At 49.5% G+C, this 16,048-nt stretch overlaps 1 protein-coding gene across 1 annotated transcript; it reads right to left on the bottom strand.

Moving 5' to 3' along the window:
- Positions 1-652: 652 nt before the first annotated feature.
- Positions 653-7,258, bottom strand: CIB3 (calcium and integrin binding family member 3). The gene is made up of 6 exons (XM_058727608.1): positions 7,021-7,258; positions 6,782-6,816; positions 4,955-5,066; positions 3,370-3,517; positions 2,229-2,424; positions 653-779 (listed from the first exon to the last, which is right to left on the bottom strand). The coding sequence occupies exons 1-6, from the start codon at positions 7,156-7,158 to the stop codon at positions 758-760; spliced, it is 651 nt and encodes a 216-aa protein (XP_058583591.1). The 5' UTR covers positions 7,159-7,258; the 3' UTR covers positions 653-757.
- Between the last annotated feature and the right edge of the window lie 8,790 nt (positions 7,259-16,048).

Here is a 16,048-nt window from a genome sequence, read left to right as displayed (position 1 = left end):
AGTGAGTGTGGGGCTTCTCAAATCTGCAAAGCGTAGGTGTCTGGGATCTGGGCACAGGTGGGCCTGGGTTCAAGGCTGCCTTTGCAGACAACTTGAGGTGTGGCCTTGGGCAGATCACTCTGTTCCCTGAATGAAGGGTGACTGCTTCTCGGTCAGCCCCGCTGGGATGTCATAGGCAGCCAGTGCAATGGCAGAGAGACAGGTGCCTCGTAAACTGTAAAGTACGGTGCCAGCCTCAGTGAATGACGTTGCTGCCGCCCCATCCCCCCGCCCGAGGCCTCCTCTGGCAGTTCTAATCAGCAAGGAGTTAAAGCTTTGGTCCCCTTGAGAAACTGCAGGACCGGGAGGGGAGAGGGGACTTGAGAGGTTGGGGGAAGGGGTCCACGTTGGGCAGCCCTGGGGTAAGATCGCATGGACCTGACCTCCGCATCTGGTCTCTGTCCACCGAGACTCATGACTACCTGGCGCTTCCAGCCCTCACAGCGGACAGAGAGCTAGAAGTCAGCCCCTTTCCTGTGTAAATGGGGAGATCGAGGCCCACAGAGGGCGTAGCCACACCTGGGGGCACACAATGAGGGCAGAGGTGAGATCTCAGGCTTCCTGTCTCCCATCCGGCAGGTTTAAGGTGCAAAATACATCCTCCAAGCAGATGTGACTCAGTGCCGTGTGTTTATTCCCAGAACCCAGGGAGGCCGGATTCCACAGTGGAGTGACGGGTCACGCCGGCCTCCTCTGACCCGGCTTCTCCACGGTGCCCTCAGATGCGGATGTGGAAGGTGCTGGGTGCAAAGAGATATAGGGTCAGTGTCATCAGGCGAAGGGTTACCCTCCCTCATCGTTCCCCCAGACTATCCCGCCGGAAGTCCCTGAGATAGGCAAGGAGCCATGGAAGGGGGAGACGGATCCTCTCAAAAACCCCAGGCCGTGCCCCCCCATCCCCACCCCCAGCTCCCACAGGGGCTGAAAGCATATCTCCTTGGATCAGTTTACATCCCGGCTCCGCCCCAGACTTGCTATGGGACTCTGAGTGAGTGGCTGTGCCTTCCTGGGCTTCAGTTTACCCCTCCGTAAAATGGGGATAATAGCCATCCCTCCCACATGGGGCTGTAATGAGGGCTAAGGGGGCGAATGCACAGGGAGCTGTCACACAGGGGTACCGTCCGTGGTAGGGCTCATTCAGTTGCCATTATCCGCGTCTCCGCTAAGACACCAATGGCGCTTCTCCAGGTAGAGGAAGGGGGCCCTCTGCGCACGTAAGGACACCGCCCATAATAACAGCCGCAACAGGGGCGCCTGGGTGGCGCAGTCGGTTAAGCGTCCGACTTCAGCCAGGTCACGATCTCGCGGTCCGTGAGTTCGAGCCCCGCGTCAGGCTCTGGGCTGATGGCTCGGAGCCTGGAGCCTGTTTCCGATTCTGTGTCTCCCTCTCTCTCTGCCCCTCCCCCGTTCATGCTCTGTCTCTCTCTGTCCCAAAAATAAATAAAAAATGTTGAAAAAAAAAAATTAAAAAAAAAAAAAAAAATAACAGCCGCAACAGCAACCACAGCACACATTGAGCACCTGCTGTGTTCCAGGCACGGCTCTAAAATCTTTCCGTGCGCTGACTCAGGGGTCAGCCAACTTCTTCTGTCAAGAGCCACATAGGTGATATTTCCAGCTCTGCGCAACGGCTCAGCTGGGTCTCGTAGTTAGAAAGCGGCCGGAGACGGTACGTACACATTCAGGCGTGGCTGTGTGCCAATAAGACCCTTGATGGACACGGAAATTTGAACCTCATATCCGTGTCATGTGTCATGCAGTGTTACTATTCCTTAATCTTTCCCCCGCCATTGAAAACACGTAAAAGCCATTCTTAGCTCATGGGAGGTACAAAAACAGGTGGCTGGCCGTCCCCTGTATTCACTCGCTATCAGCCCTCCGGTGGGGGCTGTGATTCCGCCCAGGACTGCCAAGCACAGTTGTACCCTCTGCCCACTGCAAAATGTTCAGAAAAGTGAGGGTTGAAGACCGGCCATGTTCCATTCACCCAAAGAGCTGCGTCCGCCCACGGGGCGTGCCCAAGGGGTCCCCGATTATCCCCATTTTAAAGATGCAGGGACTGAGGCCAGGGAGGCTGGGAATGCTCTCTAAGATGACAGATGAGCGAATGGAGGAACTTTCACAAACGGGGTCTGGGCACTAGTTCTGTAAGAGCCCCTCTCAGACGTGGAAATCGCCAGGAAGGTCACCTGAGGAAGTCGGGTGCCCGCAGGATCATGTTCTGGAAGTCTTCCAGGGAGAGCCGCCCATCGTGATCCCCATCGGCCTCGCCCAGCACCTTCTCACACACCAGGCTCACCTCCTCGGCGCTCAGCTCCCCCCGCGTCAGCTTGGTCACCGTCTGCTCCAGGTCCCACGCACAGATGTAGCCGTCGTCGTTGAAGTCTGTGCCGCAGGATGGACGGGGATGTAGGGTGGGGGCTCATCTGGCGGCAGGCCTCTTGTCCCCACGTTACAGAGGAGGAAACTGAGGCAGCGGAGGGAACCCAGGACCCTGGGGCAATAGCTGGAGTCTTGCTTTAGAATATTGGGCAGGGACCTGCTGGGAGGCCATTCATTCACTCAACAAGTATCGAGGAAGTGCCTCCTATGTTCTAGGCACTGTGATAAATTTCCCTCCAACCAACAAGCTTTTATTGAGCACCTACTCTGTGCCGGGCGTGCGAGACAGATGGGGAAGAAAACAGTTATGGCTGCGGCCCTTGGGTCTCATCAGAGAGAAGTCAGTAAGAAATGAACAACAGATTACAGGGGCGCCTGGTGGCTCCCTCAGTTAAGCGGTCGATTCTTGATCTTGGCTCAGGTCCCGATCTCACAGTTCGTGAGACTGAGCCCCACAGCGGGCTCTGTGCTGACAGTGCAGAGTTGGCTTGGGACTCTCTCTCCCCCTCACTCTTTGCCCCTCTCCCACTGTCTCTCTCTCTCTCTCTCTCTCTCTCTCTCTCTCTCCAAATAAATAAATACAATTTAAAAAAAGAGAAATGAACAGATTATGAACAAGAAGTTAAGAAGCACTGCTTCATGCTGAGAGAGGCTGCTTTTGACTTAGACTTCAAGGTAAGAAAGAGTCAAGGGAAAGGTGTTCCAGGCAGAGGGAACAGCAGAGGCAAAGGCCCAGAGGGAGACCGAGTTTGGTGTGTTGGAGGAAAAGTGAGGCCAGCGTGGCTGGAAAGGAGTAAGGGCGTGAGGTCAGCAGGTACCAAGGTGGGGCAGGACGGGGCCATGCACGGCCTCGAAGCCCTGTGGTGGCAGGCACAGCCCCCGGCTGGAGCCCTGGTCTGTTCCCACTCCCCACCCCCACGCTCCGCCACCCCCGGGCCCTGCACGCACCATAAATTTTGAAAGCATAGTAGGCTTTGAGGTCACGGGGAGCCATTTCACTCATCACGGAAAACATGTCCAGGAAGTTGTCCAAGGTCATGTGGCCGTCCCCATCGTCAGAGAACACCTGGGCAATCCTCTGGCGGAATGGGTTGTCCTGGGGACAGGAAGCAGGGTGGCCATCCCTGACCAGGGTCTCAGGGCCCCAGGTGGAATCGCTCTCAGCACCCACCTTCCTGAAACCTCCAAGGACCTCCCCACCAAGACTTCCTCCCTCTCACGGACCCAGGAGAGGACTTCAGGTAACTCTTCTCTCTGCCCCTGAGGTCTGGGTGGCCTTGACCACCCTTCCGGCTCCAGACACAGCCACATGACCCAAGTGAGGCCAATCAGAGATCACCATCCACTAGGAGACCCTGATTGGCTCAGGAGTAGGCAGGGTGACCCAAGCTGGCCAATCAGAGGCTGCCCTGGGATGTTTTCTGAAAGACGGGGATGGAGGTCCCTGCCTTCTGTTGGTTGCAGAGCTGACGGGAGGAAATCTGCGACCACTGGGGCTTCCCTCACTATCTCAAGTGGGTAAGCTGCCTGAGACTGAAGGCTCTTCCTGGGAGTCACTGAGAGATGGAAGGAGATTCCTGAGCATGTCGAGACTCTGGTTCCAGCCATACCTGGTGCCAGCTCTACCCCTGGAGTTTTTGCTCACGTGATCCAATAGATTTTGTCCTTTTTTTTTTTTTAATTTTTTTAAACGTTTATTTATTTTTGAGACAGAGAGAGACAGAGCATGAACGGGGGAGGGTCAGAGAGAGAGAGGGAGACACAGAATCCGAAACAGGCTCCAGGCTCTGAGCTGTCAGCACAGAGCCCGACACGGGGCTCGAACTCACGAACCACGAGATCGTGACCTGAGCCGAAGTCGGACGTTTAACCGACTGAGCCACCCAGGCGCCCCGTCCTTTTTTTTTTTTTTTTTTTTTTTTTTTTTTTAAGTTCATTCATTTATTTTTGAGAGAGAGAGTACAGTGGGGGAGAGGCAAAGAAAGAGAAGGAGAGAGAGAATCCCAAGCAGGCTCCACACTGCCGGTGCAAAGCCCAGCTTGGGGCTCGAACTCACAGACTGTGAAATCGTGACCTGAGAGGAAGTCCCGACCCCTAACTGACAGAGCCACCCAGGCGCCCCTAGATTTTGTCTTTCTTGAATGAGGTTTCTGTCCCTTGTGATAAGATCCTCTCTATTCAGTCACTCACCCCACGAGTCCCCTTCAGCACCACAAACTATGTGACAAACATCCAGCTGAGAAGAACCTACGTTTTTAATGGCTCCTGCTATGCAAAGCAGGACGGACATCCCCTGAGTCCCCGCCACGCTGTAGGCCCCATGCCACACCCTTTACCTGCCTCATCTCATTTCATCGTTCCGACAACCCAGGTTCTGAATCCTGTCTCTCTCACATCCTAGCTGTGTGACGCTGACCAAGTGTCTTAACCTCTCTGAACCTCAGTTTCTTCATCTGCAAAATGCATCCACTTCGTAGGAGTGGGGCAGGGGACCTGTTATTTTTCCCCCGCCTGCCCCCTGGACTCGGTGTACCTTCAGCTCAGGCATGCTGCCGATAAGCTCGTAGGGCACCTTCACATCAGGACAGCTGGTATAGTCGAGGGGGACAAGCTGGGGAGCCAGGTCCTGGTAGCGATAGAAAAGCCTGGTGTGCGGAGGGAAACATCGGAAAGGGCTGGGAGAGGGGCTGGGGAGGACGTGTCCCTTCTGTCTCACTCGTGCACCTGCCCACTACCCACTGGAGGACCCTGGGTCCCCAAGAGTCATCCGCTCTGAGCCCAGTCCTCAAGCACACAGAGCCGAACACAGGCACTTCTCCCCACTGGGGACAGGGCCACAGTGGAGAGAGGGCCCCAGAGCTAGGGGAGACTGGAGTGGGGACGCTGACACTGGGCTTTGAAGAACGCGTAGGGGCTCATTCCTAGGCAGAGGGGGATGACAAGAGGGACAGCGCATCAGGCACTCAGAGAACCTGAGCGAGTCTATGAATCTCTGGATATCATCACATTGTCGGCAAGACTCTGCCTCTAAAGACCCCCGTCCTCACATTTTGCTTCTCTCCCTCCATAACGGGAGGGTCTCCTAAACGGGGCAGAGCCGAGACAAAAGGCCAATATTCAGGGTTTTTTGTTTGTTTGTTTGTTTGTTTGTTTTAATGCGTGAAAGGCATTTTGCAAAACAGCAAATGCCACCCGCACTGCCTGGATTGTGAGGCCAGCTCTCCACTCCAGTGTCCTCACCTGCTGACGCCCTGTCTCCACTGGGGGCGCCACAAGCATCAGCCTTGTGGAGACCATCCTTGATGAGCCAGAGGCCCCCAAGCTGCTAGGGTTTGTTTCCGGGGGGGAGACAGGAGCCCCTGGGTCATACGATGGCTAGGAACTCAAGGAGGGGGTATCTGGAGCGTCCGTTCCCTGTCTGGGTCCCCTCAGGAACAGCCCGGGTTTGGGTTTCTGTATGGCCTCGAGCATTCCGCTTTCCCCTCTGAGCCCCAGTTATTCTGCTGACAAACAAGAAGCTTAGGGCAGGCGAGACGTCAGCCCTCACACCCCTTGCAGCTCTGCCCGTCTTGCAGAGCTGGAGTGGGCCGCCCCCGTGCGAGCCTCAGTTTCCCCATGGGTAATCTGATCGTGATGGCCAGGGTGACCCTGCGAGCTGTCCTCACCCAGACAATGGGGCTCACTGGTGAAAGGTGTGCCCATCAATAATGGATATCTGGTGCCCACACAATTGGGGCCTTGGCCCCGATCACTCTGTATCTGAACCCCGGCCGGCTAGGGTTTCACCACTCCGAGTTCATGGGTTGGGGCCTCTGGACAATGGCTCCATGGGCTGAGCGGTCATGTGGGGTACCCACCAACCCCTCTCGTTCACGCCAGGGAAATGCAGCAGCCTCAGGCCACCCCCCCCCCCCCCGCCACACACACACCCTTACATTGATTTACCTTCACAGCCCAGAGCCGACTCTGGACTCTGCCCCCAGGTTCCCAACCTCCAGTGCCAGGCTGTTCACCCTGGCCTCAGAGGGATCTTTCTAACACGCCTTCTGACATCTTTCTAGCATCTTTCTGACATGCTGATTTGTGCCAGCCCCTGCCCCCCACCCCTGCTCACATACCCTCCGTGGCTCCCCATCACCCTCGGGAAAAGCCCGAGCTAACCAGCCTAGCGGCCGTGACAGTATGACAAGATGTGGCTTCTCAGCCTCCCCATCCCCGCCTCCACCCACGGACCACGGCTGCAATCCCTCCCTTCACGCTTTAACCACCATAAAGCACCCCATCCCGCCCAATTGCAAATATCACCCAGCAACGGATAGAAAGTTATTTCCAGGTCTTCCTCCCTTTCCCCCAGACTGACCTCATGATTTCCTTTCTTGTGAAGAAGGTGCAGTCCTGCGGAGAGAGATATTGGCTTGGCCCAGAGCCTGCCTCAGGGGCCCCCTTCCTGTCCCTCCCACTGCACCCCCTCTCTGCACGCCGATCTGTACCAGGAACCCTTGCCGACCGCACACCCAAGACAGATGATGCTGTCCCCATTCCTCAGGCCAAGAAATCAAGGCTGCCAAACCTGCCGAGGGCCCAGCGCATCACCCCTACCTGATATGCTTCCAGCTGCTCATGAGTGAAGACTGTCTGCTTGTTGCCCATGGTGAAGGCCGCTGTCAGGGCTCTGGAACAAGCTCCCAAAGCCCCTGGTCTCCTTGGGGCCACACGGGTTGCCAGGCTGCTGCACATCAGCGTCTGGGCAAATCTCCCTGCCCTGGCTGTCACCTGCCCACCCGCCCCGTCACCCCCAGCCTGGGGGAGATCAAGTTACAACCCAGCTCTCTGGGCAACAGCCTGAGTATGTCCATGGCCACCAGGGCGAGAAGGACTGTGTAGGAGGTCACAGAACAGCAGAGCACGTCTGCCCCCACTGGGTGAGGCTGGGGGCATGGGACGCCTTCCAGAGACAGGCAGCCTGATGGAAAGACTGCAGGCACACCCCAGCTCAAATACTAGCTCTCCACCCACTAGTTGTGTGGCCTTGGACAAGTCACCTGACCTCTCTAAGCCTCGTTTGTGAGAGGGGAGATGTATCAGTACCTAACTCATAGAGTCATTCTGAAGATCTAATATCATTAATGCAATCAAAACAATTTCTTTTGACCATTGGTTAGAAGCCAGTTTTAGGCACTGGGAGCATAATTGGGTGAGCAAGCTAAATGAGGTCCCAAGATGTGCTTGGAGATGATGATGATGATGATGATGATGATGATGATGTTATGGCTCAAGAAAAGTGATCCAAGGTGTAAGTTTGAGAAACAATTGGTTAAATAATACCAAAGAGACTTCTTTCTTTGCCGGACTTGTCAGAGCCCTTAGTATGCTAATAATCACCATGCATCCTCAATGGGTAAATACAACGTAGCAGCTGCCAACCATATTAGGACCCAGAATCCTCTTGGGCAGAACACCTGGGAGTCAAAAGCCCTTCGCCTGGTGCTCCGTGCTCTTCTTTCTCTGGGTCTCGCCTGTCTCTCCACTTTCTTCTCCTGCTCAGCCTTTTCTAGCTCCACAGCCCAGCCTCCCTGAACTGCTCTTGGATCTCCTCCCTCCAACCCCACCCCCCCCACACACACTCTCCCTGGCCTGGACCATCACAGTTCTTCCTAGCGTCATCAACTCTCTTCTGTCCCAGTGTGTGAAGCCACCTGGTAGAATGGGACTATGATAAGGCTTTAAAGACCCCCTGAGGATGATTTTTTTTTTTTTAAAAACCTGACAATATCAAGTGTTGACGAGGGTGTGGAACAACTGGAAGTCATTAATTGCTGGTGGTGATGCAAAATGGTACAGCCGCTCCAGAAAATGGAGAGCTTTCTTAGACATTAAACATGCCCTTACCCCGTGATTCAGAAATCCCACTCCTGAGTAGTTACCCAAGGGAGATGAAAATCTACGGGCACACAAAAACCTGTTCGTGCCCACAGCATGGAGAAAATACTTGCAAATCATATATCTGATAAGGGACTAGTCACCACAATATATAAAGAACTCTAACAAGTCTACAATAAAAGGACAAATAGCCCAGATCAAAAAATGGGCAAAGATGGTTGGGGGTGGGGGTAGTAATAGATGGAACACAGAGGATTTTTACAGCAGTGAATCAACTCTGTATGATACTGTAATGGTGGACGTATGTCATTATACATTTGTCCACAACCACAGAATATACAACACCAAGAGTGAAGCCTCGTGTACACTTTGGATGATATGATGTGTCACTGTAAGTTCATTGCTTGTAACGAGTGCACCACTCTGGTGGGAGATGTTCACAGTGGGGAGGCTGTTAATGTGCAGGGGCCAGGAGTATATGGGAAATACCTGTACCTTGTGCTCCATTTCATGGTGAACCTAAAACTGCTCTAAAAATAAAGTCTATTAAAACAAAACAAAACAGGTAAAGGATTTGGGCAGACATCTCTCCAAAGAAGATATACAAATGGCAAAGAAGATATAGAGTAAGCATGTGAAAAGATGCTGAACATCACTGGTCATTAGGGAAATGCAAATTAAAACCACAGTGAGATACTACTCACACGCACTGGGATGCCTGTAACGAAAAAGACAGACAATAGCACGTGTTGACCAGGATGTGGGGCTACGGGAACCCTCACACACTGCTGGTGGGAATGTGAAATGATGCAGCTGCTTTGGAAAACAGTTCAGCGATTCTTTAAGAAGTTGAACACAGAGTTACCACGTGACCCAGCAATTTTCATTCTGAGGTGGAGGGAAGTGAAGCTATATGTCCACATAAAAACTTGTGTGTGAACGTTCATCACAGCATTGTTCATAACAGCCCCCCAATGGAAACAACCCAAATGTGCACGAGCGGATGAATGGATAAAGAAATTGTGGTTCCTTCATACAGTGGAATATTACTCAGCCATAAAAAGGAACGAAGCACTGACACATGCTACTATGTGGATGAGCCTTGAAAATATCGTGCTAAGTGAAAGAAGCCAGACACAAAAAGGTCACTGTCATGTGTGACTCCACATGTATGAAACATTCGGACCAGGCAAATCCATGGAGACAGAGAGCAGATTAGTGGCTGCCAGGGACCAGGGGAGGGCGATGGGGAGTGACAGCTCAAGGTGGGGGGAGTTTCCTCCCGGGGTGATAAAAATGTTCTAGAATTAGATAGTGGTGATGGTTGCACAGCACTGTGACTGTAATAAATGCCACTGAATTGCCTACTTAGAAGGGTGGTTTTTATGGTATGTGAATTATATCTGTTTCTAAAAATATTTGTATATGAAGAGTGATGGCAACTCTGTTCGTAATTACCCAAAACTGGAAACAACACAAATATTCTTCACCTGGGAAATGGATAAAAAAAAAACAAAACCTGGGGCCCGTCCATACAATAGACTCAGCCATAAAAAGGAATGAACTGTCGATATACACAAAATGAATGGACCTCAAATGCATCATGCTAGCTGAAAGATGCCAGATTCAAGAGGCCACCTGCTGGATGATTCCATTTATATGACGTACTCAAAAGGACACAACTATAGGAACAGAAAACAGATCAATGGTTGCCAGGGGCTGCAGATGGGGGAACAAGTGAATCTTAGGGGTGATGAAATAGTTCTAGTATCTTGATTGTAGTGTTGATTACATGACTGTATTCGTTTGTCAAAACTCATAGAACCGTACACCAAAAAGGGTGAGATTTTTGCATGTAAATACATTTTTTTAAATGAGGACAATGACAAAACTAATTAGTAAAGACCTTGCTCCCCATGCCTCATGGTTGAAGTCCAGATTCCTATGCCTGACCCCATCAGACACTCTGATTTGGTTATATGGCCCCTCCATCAACAATTAGTTGTTGAGCACCTACTATGTTTTGGGTGCTCTCCTAGGTCCTGATAATACATCGGTGAACAAAAGCCGTGCTCTCACAGAGCTCACGTTCCAGTGGGCAAGCTACCAAATAAATATAGGATTAGTTAGGAGTGCTAAGTTCCAGGAAGAAAAATAAAACAGGGCAGGGATAGAGAGATGAGGTTGGGCCAAAAACATTGGGAAGGGAAAGCACCCCTGGTGACGTGATATTTGAGTAATGACCCAAGGGAAGTGAGGGGATAGTGAGTGGGAAGAGAGTCGCTGGCGGTGGGGAGAGCGAGTGCAAAGGCCCTGAGGCTGGAGTAAGTTTGACACAGTTGGAGGAGAGCGAGAAGGCTGGTGTGGTGCAAGCATTAATTACAACTAACAGGCTGCCTCTCTGACACCCAGCTCCAATGATGGGATTTTTTTTTTCTTTTTTGCATTTCCAAGAAGTCATTTCTCATGGTATAAGTAAATTAATTCTATCTTTGTGTGGATAAATTCCATCTTCATCACGATAAATAAGATGCAACAATCCCCCCCCCTTGCCATATGGGATGTAGAACTCAGAATCATAACGCCAGTACTGCGTTTCGATAACCAGATCAAAATGGCAATGAGATATCACTGCCAGGATGACTATTATCAAAAAAGAGCAAAAGGTAATAAATATTAGTGAAGAGGTAGCGAAATGTCAACCCCGCGCACCATGGGTGTGGGAATGCAAAATGGTGCCTCCACCATAGAAAACAGTATGGAGGTGTCTCAAAAACGTAAACCTAGGGGCACCTGGGTGGCTCAGTTTGTTAGAGCATCTGGCTCTTGATTTCAGCTCAAGTCATGATCTCACACTCATGAGTTCATACTGGACATGGAGCCTGCTTAGGATTCTCTCTCTCTCCCTCTGCCCCTCTCCCCAACTTGCGGATGTGCTCGCTCGCTCTCTCTCTCTCTCTCAAACAAAACATAGGGGTGCCTGGGTGGCTTAGTCAGTTGAGCATCTGACTCTTGATTTCAGCTCAGCTCGTGATCTCACAGTTCATGAGATCGAGCCCCACATCAGGCTCTACACTGACGTCAAGGAGCCTGCTTGGGATTCTGTTTCCCTCTCTCTCTACCCCTCCTCCACTTGTGGTTCCGAAATAAATAAATCAATAAATGTCAAAAATAGAACCATCATATGATCCAGCATACGTCCAAAAGAATTCAAATCCGGATCTCAAAGAGACAACACTCCCATGTTCATTGCAGCATTATTCACAATAGCCAAGATATGGAAACAATCTAAATGTCTGTTGATGGATGAAAAGAGAAAGAAAATGTGGTGTGCACGTACAATGGAATATTATTCAGCCTTATAAAGAGGGAAACTCTGCAGTATGTAACAACTTGGATGGCCTCTGAGTGCATTTGCTCAGTGAACTAAGCCAATCACAGAAAGACAAATCACAGAAAGATTTATGGGTTGTTTCCTGTTTGGGGCTACTATGAGTAAAACCTATTCCACTTATGTGAGGAGAACGTATAATGGTGGTTTACAGCAGCTGAGGGGAAGGTTAAGTGTCAGTTGGTTAAGTGTCCGACTCTTTATCTCAGCTCAGGTCTTGATCTCAGGGTCATGACCCCTCCTTGGGTTCCGTGCTGGATGTGAAACCTACTTAAAAGAAAATTGTAAAAAATCTCATGTTAAGCGCTCTTACTACAATAAAATAAAGTAAAAACAAAAACGTAACTACCATATGACCCAGCACTGGCACTCTTGGGCAATCGCAGAGAAATGAAAACTTACGTTCACACAAAAACCTGTAACGGACGTTTTACTCATAGTAGCCCCAAACAGGAAACAGCCCATAAATCTTTCAACAGGCGAACGGTTAAACAAACTGGTCCATCCATTCCATGGAACACTACTTAGCAATGAAAGGGGTACATGTGACAACTCGGAGGAATCTCTGAGGAGTTATGCTCAGTGGTTGGGGAAAAAGCCAATCCTAAAATGTTACATACTGGCTGGTTCCATTTCCATAGCATTCTTAAAATGACTAAATTATAGAAATGAGAACAGGTTGCTGGTTGCCAGGGTGCAGGGATGGGGTGGAGGGAGGTGGGTGTGGCCATACGCAAGTGCATCAGGACCGATCTTTATGATGATGGACTGCTCATATCTTGCCTGTAGCAGTGTCAATATCCTGGTTGTGACATTGCCCTAGGGTTTTATAAGATGTCACCATCGAGGGAAACTGGAAAAGGGTACACGGGATCGCTCTGTATTATTTCCCTGTTGTTGTTGTTGTTGTTGTTTTTAACTTTTGTTGTGGTAAAATACACATAGCATAACATTGACCATTTGGACCGTTTTTAAGCGCACGACTCAGTGGTATGAAATACATTCACATTGTTATGCAGCCGTCACTACCCTCTGTCTCCACAACACTTTTCGTGTTGTAGAACTGAAAGCCTGTCCCCGTTAAACAAGTCCCCATTCTCCCCTCCCCCCAGTCCCTGGAACCCACCAACTTACTTCCTGTTTCTGAGAATTTGCCTGTTCTAGAAACCTCATGTAAATGGAATCATACACTATGTGTCCTTTTGTGTCTGGCTTCTTTCACTCGGCGTGATGTCTTCAGGGTTCATCCATTGTGGCAGGTGTCAGATTTTCTTTCCTTTTTAAGACTAACTAATATTCCATTGTGTGGATAGATCACATTTTGTTTATTCATTCATCCGGTCGATGGACACTTGGGGTCTTTCCACCTGTTGGCTGTTTGTGAAGAATGCTGCTATGAACATGGATATATACTTGCAATAATGTTCTTTTTTCTGTGTCAGGATCCTACGTTACACGTCGTCATGATATCTCCTTAGGCTCCTGATCTTCAGTCTGTTTTGTTTTATCTGGTTTTAGGTTTTTGGTCTTTTTTTTTTTTTTCCTTAATGGCATTAATAGTCCTAAAGAGTACCAGTCAGGTACTTTGTAGAATGCCCTTCATTTTGATTTGTCTGGCATTTTCTCGTGAATGGACTGGATTTATGGGTTCAGGAAAGACCTCAGAGGTGAGGTGATGTCCTCATCACCTCTTCATCACATCAGACCTGGAGTTACTTGATAGCTACAAGACATTATCGACAATGTTGACCTTGATCCTTTGGGGCAAGGTGGTGTTTGCCATGTTTTTCCATCCTCGATAACTGTTTTCCCTTTCCATAATCTGTTCTTTGGAAACAAAGAGTCTTTTAAAGAAATGCTCCTTCCCAGGGTCCTTGATGGCACATAGGGGGATGTTGGGTGATAAAGCACAGACATTACCAACGTAGAGTTGATTTTTCCAATGATTTCAGTGAGTTATACTCTGTGCATGAAAATGTTTAGAAAACCTTAACTGATTTATTGTATTTCCTGTGTATATATACACAGGAGTAGCATAAAATAAAAATCTCTATGTATTTAAATCTCAAGACTCTTTATTTTTTTTAATGTGTATTTATTTTTGAGAGAGAGAGAATGGGAGAGGGACAGAGACAGAGGGAGACACAGAATCCGAAGCAGCCTCCAGGCTCCAAGCTGTCAGCACAGAGCCTGATGCGGGGCTCGAGCCCACGAGCCGCGAGATTATGACCTGAGCTGAAGTAGGACACTTAACTGACTGAGCCACCCAGGTACCCCTCAAGACTCTTTAAATGGATACAAAATAAGAGTTTTTTTAAGTGAGCAAAAGCACCGTATCATAGTTTATTTGGAACAATTACCCCTTAGAACATAAATTATCAATGGGGGCAATATCTCTCCTAAGGTGGTGAAAATTGGTTCCGGGAGAGGGGTGGGGAAGGGATGAAAGAACCTTAGATATTTCGATGGCTCGTGGCCCTCCAAAGCTCAATCCTCCCCGACAAAAACATATTCACTGGCATTTAACTTCTCTCATTAAATTAAACTAAACTTTCTTTAGGGGATGATAATGAAAAAAAAAAAAAAAAGGTTGAGAAGTGCTGTCGTCGAAGTTTATAAAATAGTGACACATCTTACAGTGGATGACCTCATGCTATGGTGACAAAAGCAAGGTTGGATTACAGTTTGTGCCTCAGTTTCCCAACCTGTAAAATCAGGATGGTTTGTGTAACAGGGTGGCCGTGGAAGCAAATGAGATGATCCATGTAAATCCACGTGAAGTATTAGCTGTGGTTATCAGCCCCTGCCGCCGCCGCGCAGCAGCAGCCCCAGTTTATAAAAGAGGAAAGCGAAAGTTAAAGAGATCAAGCCACTTCCTGCAGGGCACACAGCCTTGGAAGTGCCAGAGAGGAACTTCAAAGCTCCTAGGTTGCCTGGGGCAGAACAGACCTCCCCAGCGGAGTCTGTCCTATTCTTCCCTGGGGAGCTCATCCGGTCAAGGATGGCCCCACCAGCAAGCTTACCCCGTCTGGACGCCCTCATCCAATTCCTGAACACCGAAGATGCCTACAGCTGGAGAATTGGGCAGTCGCTTGCTGCCCCCTGCAGGCAGAACTGGAAATGGCAGGCACCGTGCCCCCCTTTGGCCTGATGGGGGCGGAGGCGAGGGGGTGGGGAACGGTTGCTTCTCCCTCCTCCATGCTCCCTCAAAAGTCCTTGGCACAAGTTGGGCAGTAGCAGTCTAAATGAAAATGCACAAATCTACATAATCTTGAACCCAGTGACTCCACTGCTACGGATTCAGGCCACTTGCAAAAGTGAGCTAAGATTTGTGGGCACGTTAGATGGGCTTTGATTAGGGAGGGGCGTCACTCAGCCACAGGTCACCCAGCCTTTGACGAAGGTGAGTGGAGGTGACTGGAGCCTTGCAAAGAGCTTCAAGACATTTTGCTAGATGACAAACCGAAGACAGAAATAAAAAGACATCGTGCAGATGCACAGATGTGGGCATACACACTTTTGTGCTGAAAAATATAAAAATGCAATTGTTAATCATTTTGGAAAGAGGTGGGAAGAGAAGTTTCTACTTTTTTGCTTTCTTTCTTCTTTTAACTTTTTCTGTACTGTGTGGTTTTCTCACATGGGACATGGGCATGCATATATATGTTTAATGTCAGCAGAGGATTATGGGACATTTGGAGTTTCTTCTCTGTTTCCCTCGGTGTTTAACTCCACATACAAAAGCAGTCACAACAGTTTGATGGGGGGGTCAGCGATAAAGCGACTTCGGAATAAAATCCTATTTTATTTTTAACATTCCAGATAATAAGAGACTGGAAATAGAGAAATCAAAATAATAACAGACATTATTTCTGGATGGGAGTGATTACTGTCTTCTCTGGGCTTCTCAGTACTTTTCCAATTACATATTCTGCAAATAACGTTTGCATAGCTTTTGCAATCAAATACAAATAAATAGATGCACAACATTGTGAATGCATTTAATGCCAGTGAGTTGCACAACTTGAAGTGGTTACAATGTGGGCTGAGATGATGACCTGAGCTGAAGTCAGATGCTTCCCTGAGCCACCCAGGCGCCCCTTGTTTTGTTTTTTAAAGGTGTGTAGGTCGCAGCTAAGGCAGACAAGAGGCTGTTCTTTCCAAATCAAGTTCTGGACCTTTTATACCCACCAAAAGGAAGAATCTCAAACACATTATGCTCCTTGAAAGGACCCTAGCTCATGGGGCGCCTGGGTGGCTGAGTCGGTTGGGTGTCCAACTTCAGCTCAGGTCATGATTCAGATTTTGAGTCTCCCTCTCTTTCTTCCCCTCACTCGCTAGGATTCTGTGTCTCAA

Source organism: Neofelis nebulosa, chromosome 4 (genome assembly GCF_028018385.1).
Source record: "Neofelis nebulosa isolate mNeoNeb1 chromosome 4, mNeoNeb1.pri, whole genome shotgun sequence".
Classification (NCBI taxonomy): Eukaryota; Metazoa; Chordata; class Mammalia; order Carnivora; family Felidae; genus Neofelis; species Neofelis nebulosa.
The sequence above is the reverse complement of the archived record's forward strand: the minus strand, read 5'-3'. Positions and strand labels throughout refer to the sequence as shown.